Genomic DNA, 16,781 nt, shown 5'->3' with positions numbered 1-16,781 from the left:
TAACGTTGGGAATAGTATCTTTGTTCTGAGAACAAATGTTCTGCTAATGCTAAAATGCTAGGTGGACATGGTAACACACATGATGGGTGGGTGAAGCCAGGGTAAACTAGAGCTTAGTTTTGGTATAGCTGATAATGTTTTAGTCAGCGTGGGAATTCTGGAAAACATTCAGGAAATGACTTTACAGTTGTGTGTGCGATTGTGTGTTTCTATAAAGTGAGTGTATTTGCTTGTTGTCAGCAGTGTGTATGTCTATGTGTGTTTGTACATTCGTACATTGCACTGTATAACAACAGATGCCGAATGGAGTTTAGCCACTGTTTAGAAAAAATGGCATCCTGAGTTTTCAAAGATGTGAAGACCACTCGGCTTGGCAGGGAGCCCCGGTTCTATTGCAAAGAAAATGTGCTTCAAGATTGTGCTCACATATGTTTTATATATTAATTTCTAATACAGTAACACTCTACTGAACACTATATATGCTGAGTACGCTTATAATTCTACATTTCGGCTCAAATTACGAGGAAAGTTGCATGTGCCTTGATGGATGTCTGTGTGTAGATGTGTGTGTTTGTGCTTGCATATAGCCATTTCCTAACTTTACAAATCCTCACTGCTCCTTTAAAGAGTCAAATCATTATATGTCGCTGTTTCTTTGATCAGTTGAAAAGATTTGTCCAAAATGGAAAAATATCATCTCTGAATGAAAGTTACATTTTTTTTGCTAGTATTTAAGAAAGTAATAATCTCACAACCACTCCAGGTTGATATAGAAGGCTTTGATCTCAGGGGGAAAGAGTGAATTTTTTAAAGCTGATTTTTTAGTGCTGATTTTAATTTAAAATTTCCTCTATTATTAATTAGCACATGCAGACTATAAATTGATTCGTTTTTTTAGCAAAACAATGAACCCTCAACATACAGAGCCACGAGAGCACATGTACCAGGCTAGTAATGGATCTTGTGCTAAGAGTTTTTAGTCAAACTGTGTAACTACATCTTAGTGAAGAGAAATAGTTTCTCTTACATTTCTCTAGAGATCCCATTATGCCCCTCCTTTCTGTCTTTGGTTTGGTTTAAAAAGATTAATCTTCACCCTCTGCTGCACAATGGTATCATATCTCAGAGCTTCTAGCACATCCTGCAGTCATAAAACTTTCATTTGTTTTTGTTTTGTTGGTTCCTAGCTTATCTTGCATAATAGAAAACATATATTGTCTTCTAGTCTTTGGTATTTGGGCTAGTGTGTCAGCTTCTCTTCTAGCAGAGACATCAGCAGTGAAAGTCCATGATTCAAAAGTTCTCCAGTGAGGTTTGTATGTTTTTAGGTGAGTTTACCCTTTAGCTTCTTTATGGATTTATGATGAATGTGAAGAAGGTGGTTTGACTACAAACAAGTCGTTGCAGTGAGCAGCCCCTCTCTCAGTTTGTCACCCTTGACAAAAGCAAAGCAGACAAACGAAAAAAATGTAAAAAGTTTGGTTTTCCTCCTTGCTGGACAAATGCTCGACCCACACCCATGACCCCTCACTCCCTCCTGATTTCTCCATCACCCCTACCTCACCCAAGACCCCTGCCTCTGGCTTCCCTTCCTGTTGCCCTCCTGTCATCTATTATCACGCTTTGGTACAAGTGCTGGACGCCGAAGACTGGGCACCGGGACTGGCTCCATCATCTGTCCATTTGTCCAGGCTCCGGCGACGGGCATTCATGAAGAAATTACTGACGGTGGTGAGTTCGAGGCCCAGCTGTTGCGAGATGGTGAGCTGCATCTCCTTGGAAGGCCTTTTATTCTCCTTGAAGATGGCCAGCAAAGTACGCCGCTGCAGGTCAGTGAAGACCAGTCGTGACTTCTTTGGTGTGCTGTTGCGCTCCTTCGCCGTGTCCTGCTCCTTCCGTTTGCATGCTGCGAGGAGAATGTTGGGCATGGAGAGGGGGGAGAAAACAAGGGAAATAAAAGGATGAGGCAGTGGGGGTGAAGAGGAGACAGAAAAAAGTGTTAGTCTTGTTTTAATTATCTGGAGGGTTAAATATTGAATGAGTTAGAAGTGTCACAAACAGAAGGTGAACTTGACACAAGTTTATATTCCTGTGTACCTCTGCGATCTGTTCACCTGCTGTGTGAGTCTGGCATTGCGGCATTACTTTATTAGTGAATATCCAGTCCTTGGACTTCATGCTACAAGGTCTAGGTAAGCTTGTCTGAACACAAACCAGAGCAGAACTGAAAGGAAAAAATGCACCATTTTCTCCTTGGTCCAGACACACTCAACCGATCCACGTGTGAAAAAGACCCAATGTGCACAATGCTCTGGATCTAAAAGACTGTTCATATTGTAGTTCTTCAGCTGATCAGTTTGGGGAGAATCAGGAAAAATGCCTCCTGGTGTGTTCGGAAGCATATCTGTTTGTACACAACTCTGCATCTGCCTTTCTCTATTGTGCCTCTATACATATAGTGTAGGTTAAGAAATGTAAGTGTATGAGCATTATGATGAACCTTTACTAAACATACTAATAATTATATGGTCAAAAATACAGAGACTGATCCTTTGAAATCAACACTAATTTAGCTGGAGATCAAATTACATATTTTTTAGTACTAGTGAATACTACCTGTAATGTAAGTTTATTTATTACTGTTATTTGTGCTTTCATAGACATTTACCTAAAAACATTTACGACAAAAACAATAATAATAAAACTGTCTGTAATGTGTTTGCTGTTTTACCTCAGTCCATGAGGAGGAGGTGGAGAAGGAGGTCTTGGTGCGTTTCATTTGATTACCTCTCTGAATTAAGTATGCACAAGTTAGTGCTTGGGTGATCAATACGAATCAGGTTAAGGACTCAATTCAGTAACAAAACTATTATGTAAGGGGAAACTATCCTCGCTGTAAACACACACACACACACACACACACACACACACAGCAACCTCCTCCTATCTAACACTCAGCCTCTTCTCACAGTGTTTAGCGACCTGACGACAGATACAAAGGTTTTTCTCTCACTGATGTTCCCTGTCTTGTCCGTTCTACAGATATTTATGTAGCTTTTAAGGGTAGTTGACAAAAACAGGTCTCAATTTTTTATAGATATTTTCTACATGTCATGCATTATTTTAGACACAATTCAGGCTGGCATATTTGACATGTTTGGACACATTGGTGTCTCCACTTGAACATCTGAAATCTGAAATTCTTCTAATGAAACATACCCTGCTTTGAATTCAGTCATTATAGTTAAATGAACAAGCTGTGAAATAAATTCCCCTAAGTCGCTTTTGTTTAACATTAGAAGTGATTCTTCTGTTCTCTGGGTAAATAAGTGAAATGATGTGAAAAGTTATTGAAGTGAAGTGAATTTTAATTATCCAAACCATCTGGGATCAAACTATTGTGGTTGTAATAAAATTTGTCACTGACAGGTGGCACTATTGATCTCTGAATAGGAGTAACCAAATGTGTTTATAGCACATTTGTCTGTGAAAGTGAAAAAACACCAGAGAGATAAACCTTCAGTAAGACAGTAGCATCAGAATTAGTCTCATCTTTTAAATCACAATACAAACCTACATAGATGCACATCCTCCTCATATTACATCATTTACCTGTTTTCTTTCAACTAGTTTTATAGACTTTTATTATTTTACTATTATCTTTTTGAATCTGGTTGCTGTTTATTTTAGAGCACTGGGTTATTAATGTTATTTTTCTATTTGAGATGCTGTTCAGCTCAAAAAGCTAAAAAGTGTGTCACAGATTTACGTTTGTTTATTCAAAGGCTAAACCTCAGACAAGGCTTGGACTTTGGAGTCAACTATTTACTGGATGATCTTGGTGATAAAATATCTGACGGTGAGCTAATAGACTGATGGGAGGACTGTGACATTAATACCTGGTGTTGACAGCGTTTCCCTCTGAGTCACCTCACAAATGTCCTCTCTGCAATCCAAATATTTTCGCTGTGTAAATGTGCTCAATGTTTAAGGAAATGAAAGCAATGAGATTCCTTTCTGAAAAATATTCTATTAATACTAAAAACTAGTACTAATACTGCCGCTGTTTTCTGCTTTGTTTGCTATGACTGATATATACTACTTTTATTAGTCTAATGCCAATGCTACATTTTTTTTTTTTTTTTTTTTTTTTACATTTTTAACTACTGCTGCTTGCTACAGCTCTTCTGAACACCTTCTACATCTGCTGGCATTGTCACTGTACTTTTGCATCTCTTTGTGCTTCTATAACTACAACTGCTACCAATACCAGTACTAATACAGGTATTGGATGGCTCAGGCAATCCTTTCAAAACAATACATCTACTTTTATAGTGAAATTTAAGGCTGTTCATAATTTTAGCATTCACACTATCTTGCAGTTGGTAAAAATGAAGCTTTAAAATAGATAATGCTGGACTGACTATTGTGTTATAAAATTTTTTTGTTTTTTTTGATAGACAATAACATTTTAAAAAATGCTTAGAACAGGCTAAAAAACAAATAATAAACCAATCCATACACACACACACACACACCACCCATCCCCCTGTTCTCTCTCTCTCTTTCCTTGTTTTCTGCTTACGTTTGCCCAGTGAGAAGCAGCTCAGCAGCAGTTCATGCCAGACAAGGTCCTTTTTTTTTTTTTTAGAAAAAAAAAGTGCAGACACATCTACGTGGAAAGGGAGCAATCAAAATCGCCAACACACAAACACACAGTCTGCTGTCAGTGGAGAAAGAGCACACTTGAGTAATTCAATCAGAATTTTTTTCCTCTGGTTGAGGTTACTGTGAGCATCAAATATACAATTATATTATTTAAAAGGGGCTTCTTGGTTTGAGGAAGGGTGCGAGTGGGGAGAGGGATGAGCTGAAGAAGGGGAGGGGTGGGTATTCTTTAAAGGTAAGAGTTGACTCAATAGGATCAATAAAGCAGGGTTCCTCTGTCTTTCATCAGCTCTCTCACTAGACATCAGTGTGTTGCTAAACGCATTTCTAATGGCAAATGAGATCAGCAGAAAATACCAAAAATCACTTGCCTTGTGTTTCTGTTTTTTCTCTCAGTAAGAGTTATGTGTCATGCTGCTCTGTCAGTGTTTGGCTGATATGTCATAGAAACTAACCACAACCGTAGTCATCACCATTACTGTAATCACCAGTCATCAGGATGTCATCAATTTCAGAATTTATTACAATTACATTTTTATTACTCAAATTCTCACAAAAGCATCTTCATCACAATATTTATTATGACTCTAGTCATTATGTAATCATAGCACTGCAACACTTAATTTATTATCTTACTAGATAATTTAAATGATCATTTTGGCAGTTTTGTAGAGTAAAGTTCTTGTTTTGTGAGGATTGCATTTTTAGGTTTATGAAAATCATGGCTTTGAAGAAGAAAACAAATTTAGTTTTTTACAGTGAAATATCAACAATATCTTTTTAGGACCTTATCAGACATCCAGTTTTATATAAGCACCAGTGTCAAAAAATTTCAAATGATATACCCAGTCCCACTGGGTGAATGTTTATGTCTCTGTTCTCTGCTGAGATGGATGTGTTTTTAATATTCTTCTGTATTAACACTGGGGCCAGTGAGCTGCAGGCAGTGCTACGCTATTCTCTGCTGTGCTGGCAGGTTATGCTGTGTGGTTGTATGTGTAGTTGACAATGCTGATGACTGTGTGATACCTGGACATGCACCTATGGTGTTATTATTAGGCTGGGTTACTCTACATTTTTAATGCCAGTACTTGCCTTAGCACCAAAAAAAAAAACCAAAACACACACCTATCAACGCGTCTGAACTAATTAGCATGCTGCATCTCGTTTGGATAATCCACACACAAACGTCTAAGATGTAAAAACAACCATTTTTGGTGGGGGAGCTATGTGTTGAAAATATTTCTTAGAAAACACCAAATCTTATTATTGTGAGTTTTCCAGGTTTGGTACCATCATGCTGGCACTGTGAAACCAAAAGCCTTGATCACCAAACGTATGTCACAACCTGCACTTGTAACCAGGAATATTACACTGAAACGCTGGGTGGATGATTATGTTGTTTTTGCAAAGAAATACTGTCAGCACAAAATCCTCCATAAAGTCAAAGCATTTATATTTCTAGTGTTTAAATTTGTTATTTATTCATGTAATCATTAATTAAACTTTCATTCTCATTGCAATAATTATTGCTATTCTATTCACTTACTTCAGTTGAAGCCACTCAAATATCATAACAGCTATCTCCATCAGTCAAAAACAGTCCTTATGCTCATCAACACCAGGACAATCACTCTCATCAGAATCCTTACCATGGCCAGGCTTAACCAGTCTGCACCACAACCAGTCTCATGACACGCGGCACCCAGGACCATCATCAGTTATCTACCAGCATAATCCTTCACAGTCAGCCAAGTCACAGTCATCATCTTCGTCATTATCATCAGCAGCACTGTGGTAACTCTTCTCTCTGCTATCATGATCATTCCAATCATCACAGTCATTTCATGCTCATCACTACAGCATCACTGTCTGTCAGGTTACCATCAAAACTGCCCTAATTATTATAATTCTCTAAACTCAGTTTAGTTACCTTAGTAACAGAAGCAACTGATAAAGTGTGCTTACTGTATTGAAACCAATTAATTCTACATAGGAACTAGCCTTTCTGGTGCATGTTTTAATTTAGTGATGTGTAAAAAAAATTAATATTAAATGCTTATATTACAGATACAGTAGACTTAATGTGATCTTAAGAAGAGCTTATGAAACATTAGACCCTTTTTAATTGCTAATACAATCTGAGGATGTTGGTCTGGTTTATGTGTCTGGATGCAAGTCAGATCCAGAAATTAATCACATCCATTATGAAACACACAACATACATTTTGAAAAGACAATCAGATGTTCACAACCACTGCTGACCAAGAGGTCAAGCCTTCCAATAGGGCAGCTTAGAGGCATTATTCCACCCTTTAAAACTCTTTCTCTGTTTACTTCATCCATGGAGGGTTGAGTCAGGTGCTGAATTTCAAGAGCTGGTAACACTTACTGCAAACACATCAATGTATTACAATGAGGTTTTAAGAGTCAGGGGCTGCTGAATGTCAATACAAACATCAAGGTAGTGTTTTATTGAAACAGCCATTTGAAGTGAATACAGTGAAACAGAGAACAAACAGCAGAGTGGCTAAGGACCACTTGAAATGGAGAGGAAAATATGGACAACAGAAGAGAAAAAGAAAAAAAGAGGGAGAGGGTAATGAGGCAAGATTGGCAGAGCAGATTATCATGTTTATGTAAAGTATTTTGTCCTCCATTTTATTCTTGAACTGCAATAAAGAAAGTTTATTCAAAGTAAATGTTTAAAGAGAGGAAGTGGGAGAACCAGCCAGGTTTGGTTTCATTATACAAACAAACAAAGAGAGAGAGGAGAAAGTGGAGTTTAGCAGAGTCATCACAGTCTGTTTTCATCCTCACAAGTACATATGAGAGCCAGGCAGTTTCACAATGACAGCCTCAGTACATATGTCTTGCTGCTCACAGGCAATCATCAACAAGGCAATATGCAACAGAAGAACAGCTATTCACAAAATACTGACAAAATTGTGTTAAAGGTCCCCTATTATGCAAAATTGTGGGTGGAGTGGAAAGTGGATACTTTCATTTACAGTGGTGAGTTTCTATATATTTTATTTCTGTTTTCTTATAACATGGACGTGTTGAAATTCGCCACATTTGCTACATAGTGTTAATGCTGCCAAGCTAACATACTCATGTCTACTCATAGCCTCGTTTTTACTCTGAAACAGGACATGTTGTCTGTCTTTAGGGGATAACTGAAAGGAGTACAGATAGTTTGTGTGGTAATTCTGCCTGGTTTACTTGGTGGAAAACATTTGTTGGTTTGCTGATACAACCAGGAGTCTGTCACTGTAAACAGCAAAGCAAAATCCACTTTGGATGTGTGACTTACCATCAGACAGACAGTGGTTTTTCATGGTGTGCTTATGTGCACACAGATAGAGCACAAAAACACTGGACATTTGCTTAACAAGGTGTTAGAATGTAATTCTTACAATGTCACGCAATGTCATTCATGTTCTTGTTATTATAGTAATTGTAAAATGACATATTTGAAGTATATTAGTCATGCTAGGAGATCGCTCTTTTCGGGGTAGATGTTTTATACACAATTGTATAGGTTTAATATAAAAATAACTTCATTATTATAAGTTCATGCTAGGAATTATGAAGAGGCTGGAAGTAATCTCAGAGATGAACTGTGATGTACTGGACAGCAGACCACACACATTGCCAAACCAGTGAAAGTATAGCAGGCACTTATTGTTAAAAAATAGCAACATTTATTACTTTAGAGGTATTGCACATCAATATTGTCATATTCAGAGAAAGACAAGGAAAGTGCAAAAACAACCCATTACTTGAGGAAACATGCTAAAACTGTAAATTGGTACCTTTTACAGATTTAAATAATGTAAATAAAAATGTACTGTTATTAAAAAGTAACAAAACAAACAGAAAATAGGCTGTTTAAAAACATGTAGTGCAAAAGCATCAAACAATATTTCTGTTTCTCTTTTGTGATGGAAACCATATTCCATCCGGCAACATACATTATCCTGAGGATACGTGTCCCGCCACCCTCTGTGTAGACAGACCAGTCAGACAAAGATGTGTTTCAAGATGTGATTCAATCAACCGGAGGTCAAAATCCAGCGTAGCTGCCTTCTGCATCAGGAAATCCTGACTGTATGTGCAGAACCACACGGGCAGAAATGACCACTCGGATCCTCCGTGAATCCCCAGGACCAGCTTACAAGGCTTCTGTATCCCTGTAACATCTTCCAAAAGTCACACAGATCCACTATTAGATATTTTATCACGTGACTGAGGCATGTCAGAAAAAAGAACGTTTTATGAAGAAAACTTGTACAAAATGTATATTTTTTTGTGTATGTTTTTCCCCATTTTTTGTAAATAAAGAATGTTACACTCTGAAAACCTTTTGAATGTTTATACTATTTAAATTAACCAATTGCAGATTACTCCGTGTATATATGCAGTTAAGATACAGTATATTATTTTATGAATTTGTACTTTCTTTGTGAGGCAGCCCATCTTATTCATTCAGCTTTGTTAGATATAGCTACATTTTTTAATGTCATTCATACATTTCTAAAACATTATTTTTAATCATACAGTTTCCAAAGAATTGGTAATAACAGCCTGTCAGACTTATTGAGTTAATCCTTTTAGACAGAAGGAGTCATAGTCAGCCTGATACATTTTGAATGTCTTCTGTGACACATTCAAACACATGTTCCAGCCCCAGGTGCTCACCATGATGGTCTAGAAGCTTTTCAGGTGTCTTGTGACCTGGTTAGGAAAAGATAAGTTTAATGACAGTATTACCCAGACAATAACATTTGTGACTAGTAGCCAAACACACTTGTGGTCTATCTCTGTAGCAATAGTTCATGTGTCTGTCTTGGCACATAGGAACAAACGCTATGATACAGTATAAACCATATTAACATGCTTTGACTTTCACATCAGCATATAAAACGTGCTATAATTACAGTGCACAGTGTCAATTATTCACATTACACATTGAAATGCCTAAGTCCATTGTTACTTAGCTAGCTACAAATTAGACAAAGCAGCACATTTTTAAACTAATAACAGACATTTCCCTAAGTTACTAGTGTTGCTCATACCATTGCCTAATAGCAGTAATAGCTAATATAGCTACTTACATTAACTGGCACTTGTCCCCCAGTATCTGTGCAATTTTTAATTTTCTCTTTACAACTGACAGATTAATAAATGCATTAACACACGTAACTAGCAATACCAAATTGGAAAATCATCCATCTTCTCTGCATATTGTGTCGCTATCTTTGACCAAAAACACTATTACGTTAGTTACGTTGTTTATTCAATCTGCTCATAAAGAGGAAAGACAAAGTAGCGGTTACCATCTAATAATGGCCTAGTCCCATTGTTATTATATACACAATCATGGAATAATATCAAACACGGTAAAACAAAATGTTAACTAACCATTCCGACATGTCTTGTTGCACTCGGGACTTCTCATCTCCTCCTGTAGCAGCAGCCATTATGTGTCGTTCACTCCGCCCGTCACGCCCCCACAACCCTCCCCTCAACGCCCCCAACGCCCCTGACAACAATTTATGTCACCTTGCTGCTCAATGAGCTTCTGTTAGAATTTAAAACAACTACAACTCCTAAGAGGTTTTTTTCCACCATTTCTCACTTATTCATGATGTCCAGTCAAATCCACTCTCTAATGCCATTTTTCTCTGCTCTAAAAAACATCTGTAGTTTGCTCCTCCTTGTCTGTTCTCATAGATTTCCACTCAAATTACCTCAGTGTGTCAGGTTCTTGACCTTCAGGTATGTTGGTCAGGTTTAGAGCTTTCAGTGGTTTCTTTTTCTGACATGTCAGTATGATTTGGAATGAGGTTGTCTTACTTGTGGAACAGAACGTGGAAGTCCTGGCTTCTCTTCGGCTGTCAATGGTGGAGTTGCTTACAAAAGTACAAAACATTTGTTTGAGGCACTTGTCAGCTCAGAGAAATAATTAATTACAGAAACAATAACGCATAAAAAACGCATTTAATTGCATTTTCTATGGCGGCAAGGGTCGGCAACAGTCGCCATAGAAAAGTGCAATTAAATGTTTGGCAAGTTGAAAAAGGTTCTCTTTTACCATTTTCTCTTCTTTCCATCTCTGTGATGCTCTGACGAAGGAATATAAGAGGGATACTGAGATGAAGAGGTATAGATTTACAAGTAAACAAAGTGACACAGAGGGAGATTAAAAAAAGAGAGCAGAGAGTTTGTGGATCAATAAAGCTGAATATAAAGCCATAGATGGCTGTCAGGACTCTACAGACTCAGACATACAGGCTGCGTTCTGTAAGAAAAAAGGGATTTATAGCACAAAGGGCTGCCATCAACCGGAGAGCTCCAGCTAGCTTTTTATCTGCCGTCTCTTATGTCCTATGTCAGACTGTCTTTGTCATTTTGTATTTAACTGCTGTTTCTTTTTCATCTTTCATCACTATTTTCCCTTCTTTCTTTCTTTTTTTTTTGCTATGGTCTCATCTGTCATTCAGCTTTTGTTGGTTGCTCACTTTCATCTCTCTTTTGTCTCCATTATCTCTTTAACTCTATCCGCCAGTCTTTCCTCTCTCTCCTCCATCTCTTTTCTTCCTTCCTGTCTCCTTCCCTCTGCCTCTCCTTCATCCTCCCTACCTTTCCCTCCTTTCTCCCTCCCTCTTTTTCCTTTGTTCGTATCTCTCCTCTTCCTTCTCTCTGTCTTTTTTTATTGCACCATTACCACTTAAGCCTTGGTATCCATTACAGAGAGGGCATATAAGTGCAGGGTAAGTAGTAAAGTCGCCTTTTGGTATACACTTCGGTGCTTGTGTGTGGCGCCACACTTGGATGCCTCAATACTGTCATGAGCCAGCAGGGCTGAGCGATGTTTGGATGAAATCATTAATCAGCAATGATGTCTGTTAATGTGCATGATGTCGTTGTGACTTTTATCCCTCTAAATAATCACAACTGTTAACTGTCATTTAATCTACTGGCTCTGAGCAGTATGTCTTACAGTGCTGTGGGCAAGAAGGGATGGTAATTAGTCACGATTCCCTGAGTGGGGTTAATAAGTACTAGTAGTGCTATTACTTGTTATAGAAGTTTATGGAAATACTGCATAACAAAAGTCTTGAATTGGATCAATTCAAAATGAGACAAGAAAATGTCATTAATCTTAAAACTTTATTTTATATAGGTTTATCCTGTATTTGGAGTAAATTACTGTATTGCAGCTTACTGTGTTTTGTAGGTGGGGCTGTGCCAAATTTACTTAGTTCAGTAACCATCCGAGTACAATTAAAGAAGAACTGCAGGGCAATAACATAACTCATGGTCTTGGAAATGTTCAGCAGTCAATATTAAAATGTTTGGCCATTACACAAAGGCAAAATATACATAAACAATATATCAATTAATATAATATAAAAACTTGTATATGTATATACTGTATATATATTAAAACACACATATATATATAATATAAATATTTAAGGATACAGGTCAATTTAATCTGTTTAGGGAAAACTGCATTATGTTGCTATATAAATTGTATTTTTCACCGCAGTTCTGTGCCCTCTGACCAGTTAGGGGGCGATGTTAACTAGCATGGCTAGCTTTACCGTATGCGTCATATGTGCTCTTGTACATTCATGTTTCTTAATTTTTTTTTAGATAAAAGTTTAACGTCCCTAATTCCTGTCACAGTCCATGCTGTGTCTGTCCCTCCCGTTTTAGAAAGTAAACAAGGGAAACAAAACACGGCGTTAGCTAGCCAAGTCTTCCTGCTGTAAGTTACCAATTACGAGTGAAAGCTCTCACACATATTTTACCTTCTTCACTAGCTTGTTGTTTGATTATGATGTCGCGTTGATCTGGACCAAGCTCTTTAACCTGTAATTTCTCCACCAAAGTTATTTTTCAAATTGAATCTGAAGAATAAATCTGACTGAATTAGGAGAAAGCTGAAGTTGCGACTCTCAGGTATCAGCATCACTGTAGGTCGCTGTCACTCCACAATCGTCGCCCTTCAGGCGTCATATTACCCGACGCTGATTGGCTGAATTTCTGTTGCTATGTGTCTGTCTGAGAGCTTTGATTGGCTGTGCTGTGTCACTGACTGGGTGATGTTTAGTTCGCCCCAAGTTGAGCTGCTGCAGGTTTTTTTTTTTTTTACCACAAATACTGATTTATATTTAATATATTACATGTTTTTTCCACAATATTTTCTCATACATATATATGAACTAGTAATATTAATTACTTATAATTATTTTTATTTAACAAATAAATAATTTAAAAAAAAGTTTCGCCGGTGGGCAGGGGGTGGGGCGGCGCCCTAGAGCCCTGTATTGGCCAGACGCCACTAGTGCTAATTAAAATATTCATCACAACTCTGAACAGATGAACAGATTAATTCTAACTTTAAATTTACTGTCCTCTATTTCCTTGGTTAAACATGTTAACATGGTTTGTCTCTGCAAAGAAGTCCTCAGTTTAACTACTATATATAAACCACTTGTTTAAATGATAAAAGAAATATATCCCACATATTCATTATAATAAGACTGATGACCAGGTGTACCCAGGGTGGCTCCAGCTTCCCTGAGACTCTGAGGGTGCCAGGATAAGCGGTGAACAATGGATGGATATCCATTATAATCAGCCATTTATATTGTAAACTATCAGCAGTTTGAAAACACAAATCCAAATAAAAAGCCTCCAAACTGCACAAAGCCTCTCACATCACCATATATTATCTATGTATTATTAGATCAGTATGTCAGTCAAAACAACTGTTGCATCACTAAAAATAAGAATAAATAACTGAACTACCACCAACCAAATATGATCAGTACCAAAGCAAGATTTTAGCACAAATTGAAAAATCAAGAGTACGTTTGATCAGCAAACATACACAAATACATACACACATGCTGAAATTGTTACATTTGAAATGGTTTAACTGAGCAAAGTAACGCAGTCAACCACAGAGCAGATTTTATTCAGAGCTCCTAATACAGCTACTATAGGTCCCTCAGCACAAGTGTTCACTGACTGGTGTTCCTGTTGACTGTGAGTCTCTGCACCTTCCCCCTGTTTTTCTACATTGTATTACTGTGAAATGAATGAGGTTTTCTAAAGACCTAAGGGACAGGAATTGATACTGGATCACACACTTTGCCATTGCATTTGGTTGGGAGTTATTCTGCATTTACTTAGTAGTTCACAAAATTATAGAAAATTACATACTTTGTATTATTACTATTTTAAACTAAGTTGCCAAAACTATAGACATATCATAACTGAGTGGACGTCTGCAGACTTTGTGTGCTATTGAAGCTCAGCATGGCAGCCTGGCAAACACACGTTAAGCATCTCGGCACTTAAACTCACACACAGAGTATATGGAGACACACAGCATCATAGCACTTAGCGATCAGCACACCACTATGAGCTTGTGTGTGTGTGTGTGTGTGTGTGTGTGTGTGTGTGTGTGTGTGTGTGTGTGTGTGTGTGTGCGTGTGTTCGTGCATGTGTGTGTGTGTGGTTGTGCTTAATGCACCACAATGCTTTCCTCCATCCTTTTGGAGAGGATAACCGGAAATGGAACAACAGACTCAAGACACACTGTCTTTGTTTCTATCTCTCAGACACACACATATAGTAGTATCTGGGCACATGAATGAATCTCTAGCAATATTTATCAGTTGAGAAGTTAAAATATTCCCATAAAATTAGCTACCCCTATTCATGTCATATTTGATCCTTTAACCTTTCGTCTAATGTCATCATTAGGTTTTCATTTGTGCAGTAGTTTGGTTTATGACCAAAACCTGCAAAACTAATTACATTTTTACGTTTAGTGCTAATTAGAAAATGTTGGAATGCTATCATGCTAAATGGTAAAATGGTAAACATGATTACCAGTATACATGAATAACATCAGCATATGAGCATTGTCAGTCTTAGCAATCATGTACAAAGACATTAGCATTTAGCTGAAAACATCACTGTACAGCCTCAGACATGACAGTATGGCAATAGTCATTCTACTTATTAAGTGACTTGGACAGTTGATTATCAAAATGAAAGAAATAACCCTTTTGTTGAATGGTTAGATTATGAATTGCTTCTTCACTACTATGGTTGCATGTACTCCCTCCTGTTTCAGAATCATTGGCTGGACACTGCACTGCCCAGGTGTTGGAGGAAGTTATTGAGCAGTTTGACATAGATTAAACTATATATTAATGAAGTTAAGATTTACTGAACCTGAGGTTAAATATTGTAACATCCTAAACAACATTTCAGGCTTTGGCATGTTATGGTATTATTACTATGTTAAACTAAGTTTCATCCACATTCGACTTTATTGTTAATGTGAAAGTTCACAGTATTTTACAGTATAAAACAAAATAAAAAGGGTTAAAAAATAAAAGGATTTCTGTGTGTGTATAGCCCACATATGTGTCCAGAATGGGTAAATCATTTTATTTGACTGAATGTACTGAGGAATAAATGGGGACACAGAGAGTATTCAGACTATGTGTGTGTGTGTGTGTGTGTGTGGAGAGATGTTTTATCGGTGCATAATCTGCATGTCCACATAGTCTGTGATGACTTCACTGGACAAAGGTCCCTCTGCCTGTTTACACACACACACACACACACACACACACACACGCACATTGTAATGTATCTCCACTTGTTCACCATGAGAAAGCAGCTGACCAATCACAGCCTCTAGTGGCTTTATGATGTCACTAAGTTGATGAGGAAATGGCCTCACGGGGGTTTGATGTCATCCACCTTAATTACTCTCTGTCTCACTTTCTTACATCTTTTTGCTTTTCGTCCACTACTCTGCAAATTAAAATGCTACTAAACAAACAGAAATGTATATTGTAATAAACACCAACACCAACATCAAAGTGATATGTGACTTACAAAGCCAGGTTACACCTCATACTTCTGCTACAACTCAGGAACCTGTCACCTCCAGAGGTTCTCTGATGACTCTTCAATCATTGGATGCATCAATAATGATAACAGTGAGGATTACAGACACTTGATAAAAAGCTTTGTTGATGGGTGTAACAACAACTTTCTAAAGCTCAATATCAACAAAACCAGAGAACTGGTGGACTTTAGGAGGAGCAGGAAGACCCCAGTCCCTGTCTCTATCCTTGGAGACGAAGAAGAGATTGTGGACTCCTACAAATACCTTGGAGTCCACATTAACAACAAACTGAACTGGTCAAACAATACAGATGCACTCTTTAAGAAAGTCTCCTCAGGAGACTCTGTTCCTTTAGTGTGTGCAACAAACTACTGAAGATGTTCTATCAGTCTGTAGTAGTGAGCGCACTGTTCTTTGCTGTTTTTCAGGAAGGCAAACTCTGTTGTTGGACTGGAACTGGACAGTCTGGAGGCTGTGGCAGAGAGGAGGAGGATGGTGGACAAAATCAACTCCATACTGGACAATTCTGCCCACCCATTTCATGAGGAACTGTGGCGAATGGGATGTTCATTCAGCTACAGACTAATTCCTCCTAAAGCCAAGACTGAGTGATTCAGGAAGTCTTTTGTGTCCACAGCCATAAGACTCTATAATTCCACCATATAAACACTAACCCACACACACGCACAAACCCCCAAAAAAACACAAAAAAAACCTGCTGTAACAATTGAATTTGGGGATTAATTGGGGATTAATAAAGTACTCCTCTTCTTTTTCCCCTTCTTTTCAGTTCTCTCATTTCATCTATCTTGTTTCTATGTGTTAATAGATTGAACAAAACTACTGTAAACCCTTTCTGAACTGTCTGAAGCATTCAGCTTTCTCTCAAATACCTACAGTGGGTACGGAAAGTATTCAGACCCCTTCAAATTTTTCACTCTTTGTCCCATTGCAGCCATTTGCCAAAATCAAAAAAGTTCATTTTATTTCTCATTAATGTACACTCAGCACCCCATCTTGACAGAAAAAAACAGAAATGTAGAAATTTTTGCAAATTTATTAAAAAAGAAAAACTGAAATATCACATGGTCATAAGTATTCAGACCCTTTGCAGTGACACTCATATTTAACTCACATGCCGTCCATTTCTTCTGAT

At 37.7% G+C, this 16,781-nt stretch overlaps 1 protein-coding gene across 2 annotated transcripts in view; it reads right to left on the bottom strand.

Annotated features, from left to right (window-relative positions):
• Positions 1-645: 645 nt before the first annotated feature.
• The window catches only part of onecut2 (one cut homeobox 2), a 31,291-nt gene continuing 15,155 nt past the window's right edge, over positions 646-16,781 (bottom strand). For both annotated transcript variants that reach the window (XM_026297890.1, XM_026297892.1), the window contains one exon: positions 646-1,906. In XM_026297890.1, coding sequence (XP_026153675.1) covers positions 1,617-1,906 — 290 coding nt within the window. In that variant the 3' untranslated portion in view covers positions 646-1,616. The remainder of the gene's footprint in view (positions 1,907-16,781) is intronic.

Source organism: Mastacembelus armatus, chromosome 12 (assembly GCF_900324485.2).
Source record: "Mastacembelus armatus chromosome 12, fMasArm1.2, whole genome shotgun sequence".
In the NCBI taxonomy this organism is placed as follows: Eukaryota; Metazoa; Chordata; class Actinopteri; order Synbranchiformes; family Mastacembelidae; genus Mastacembelus; species Mastacembelus armatus.
The sequence above is the reverse complement of the archived record's forward strand: the minus strand, read 5'-3'. Positions and strand labels throughout refer to the sequence as shown.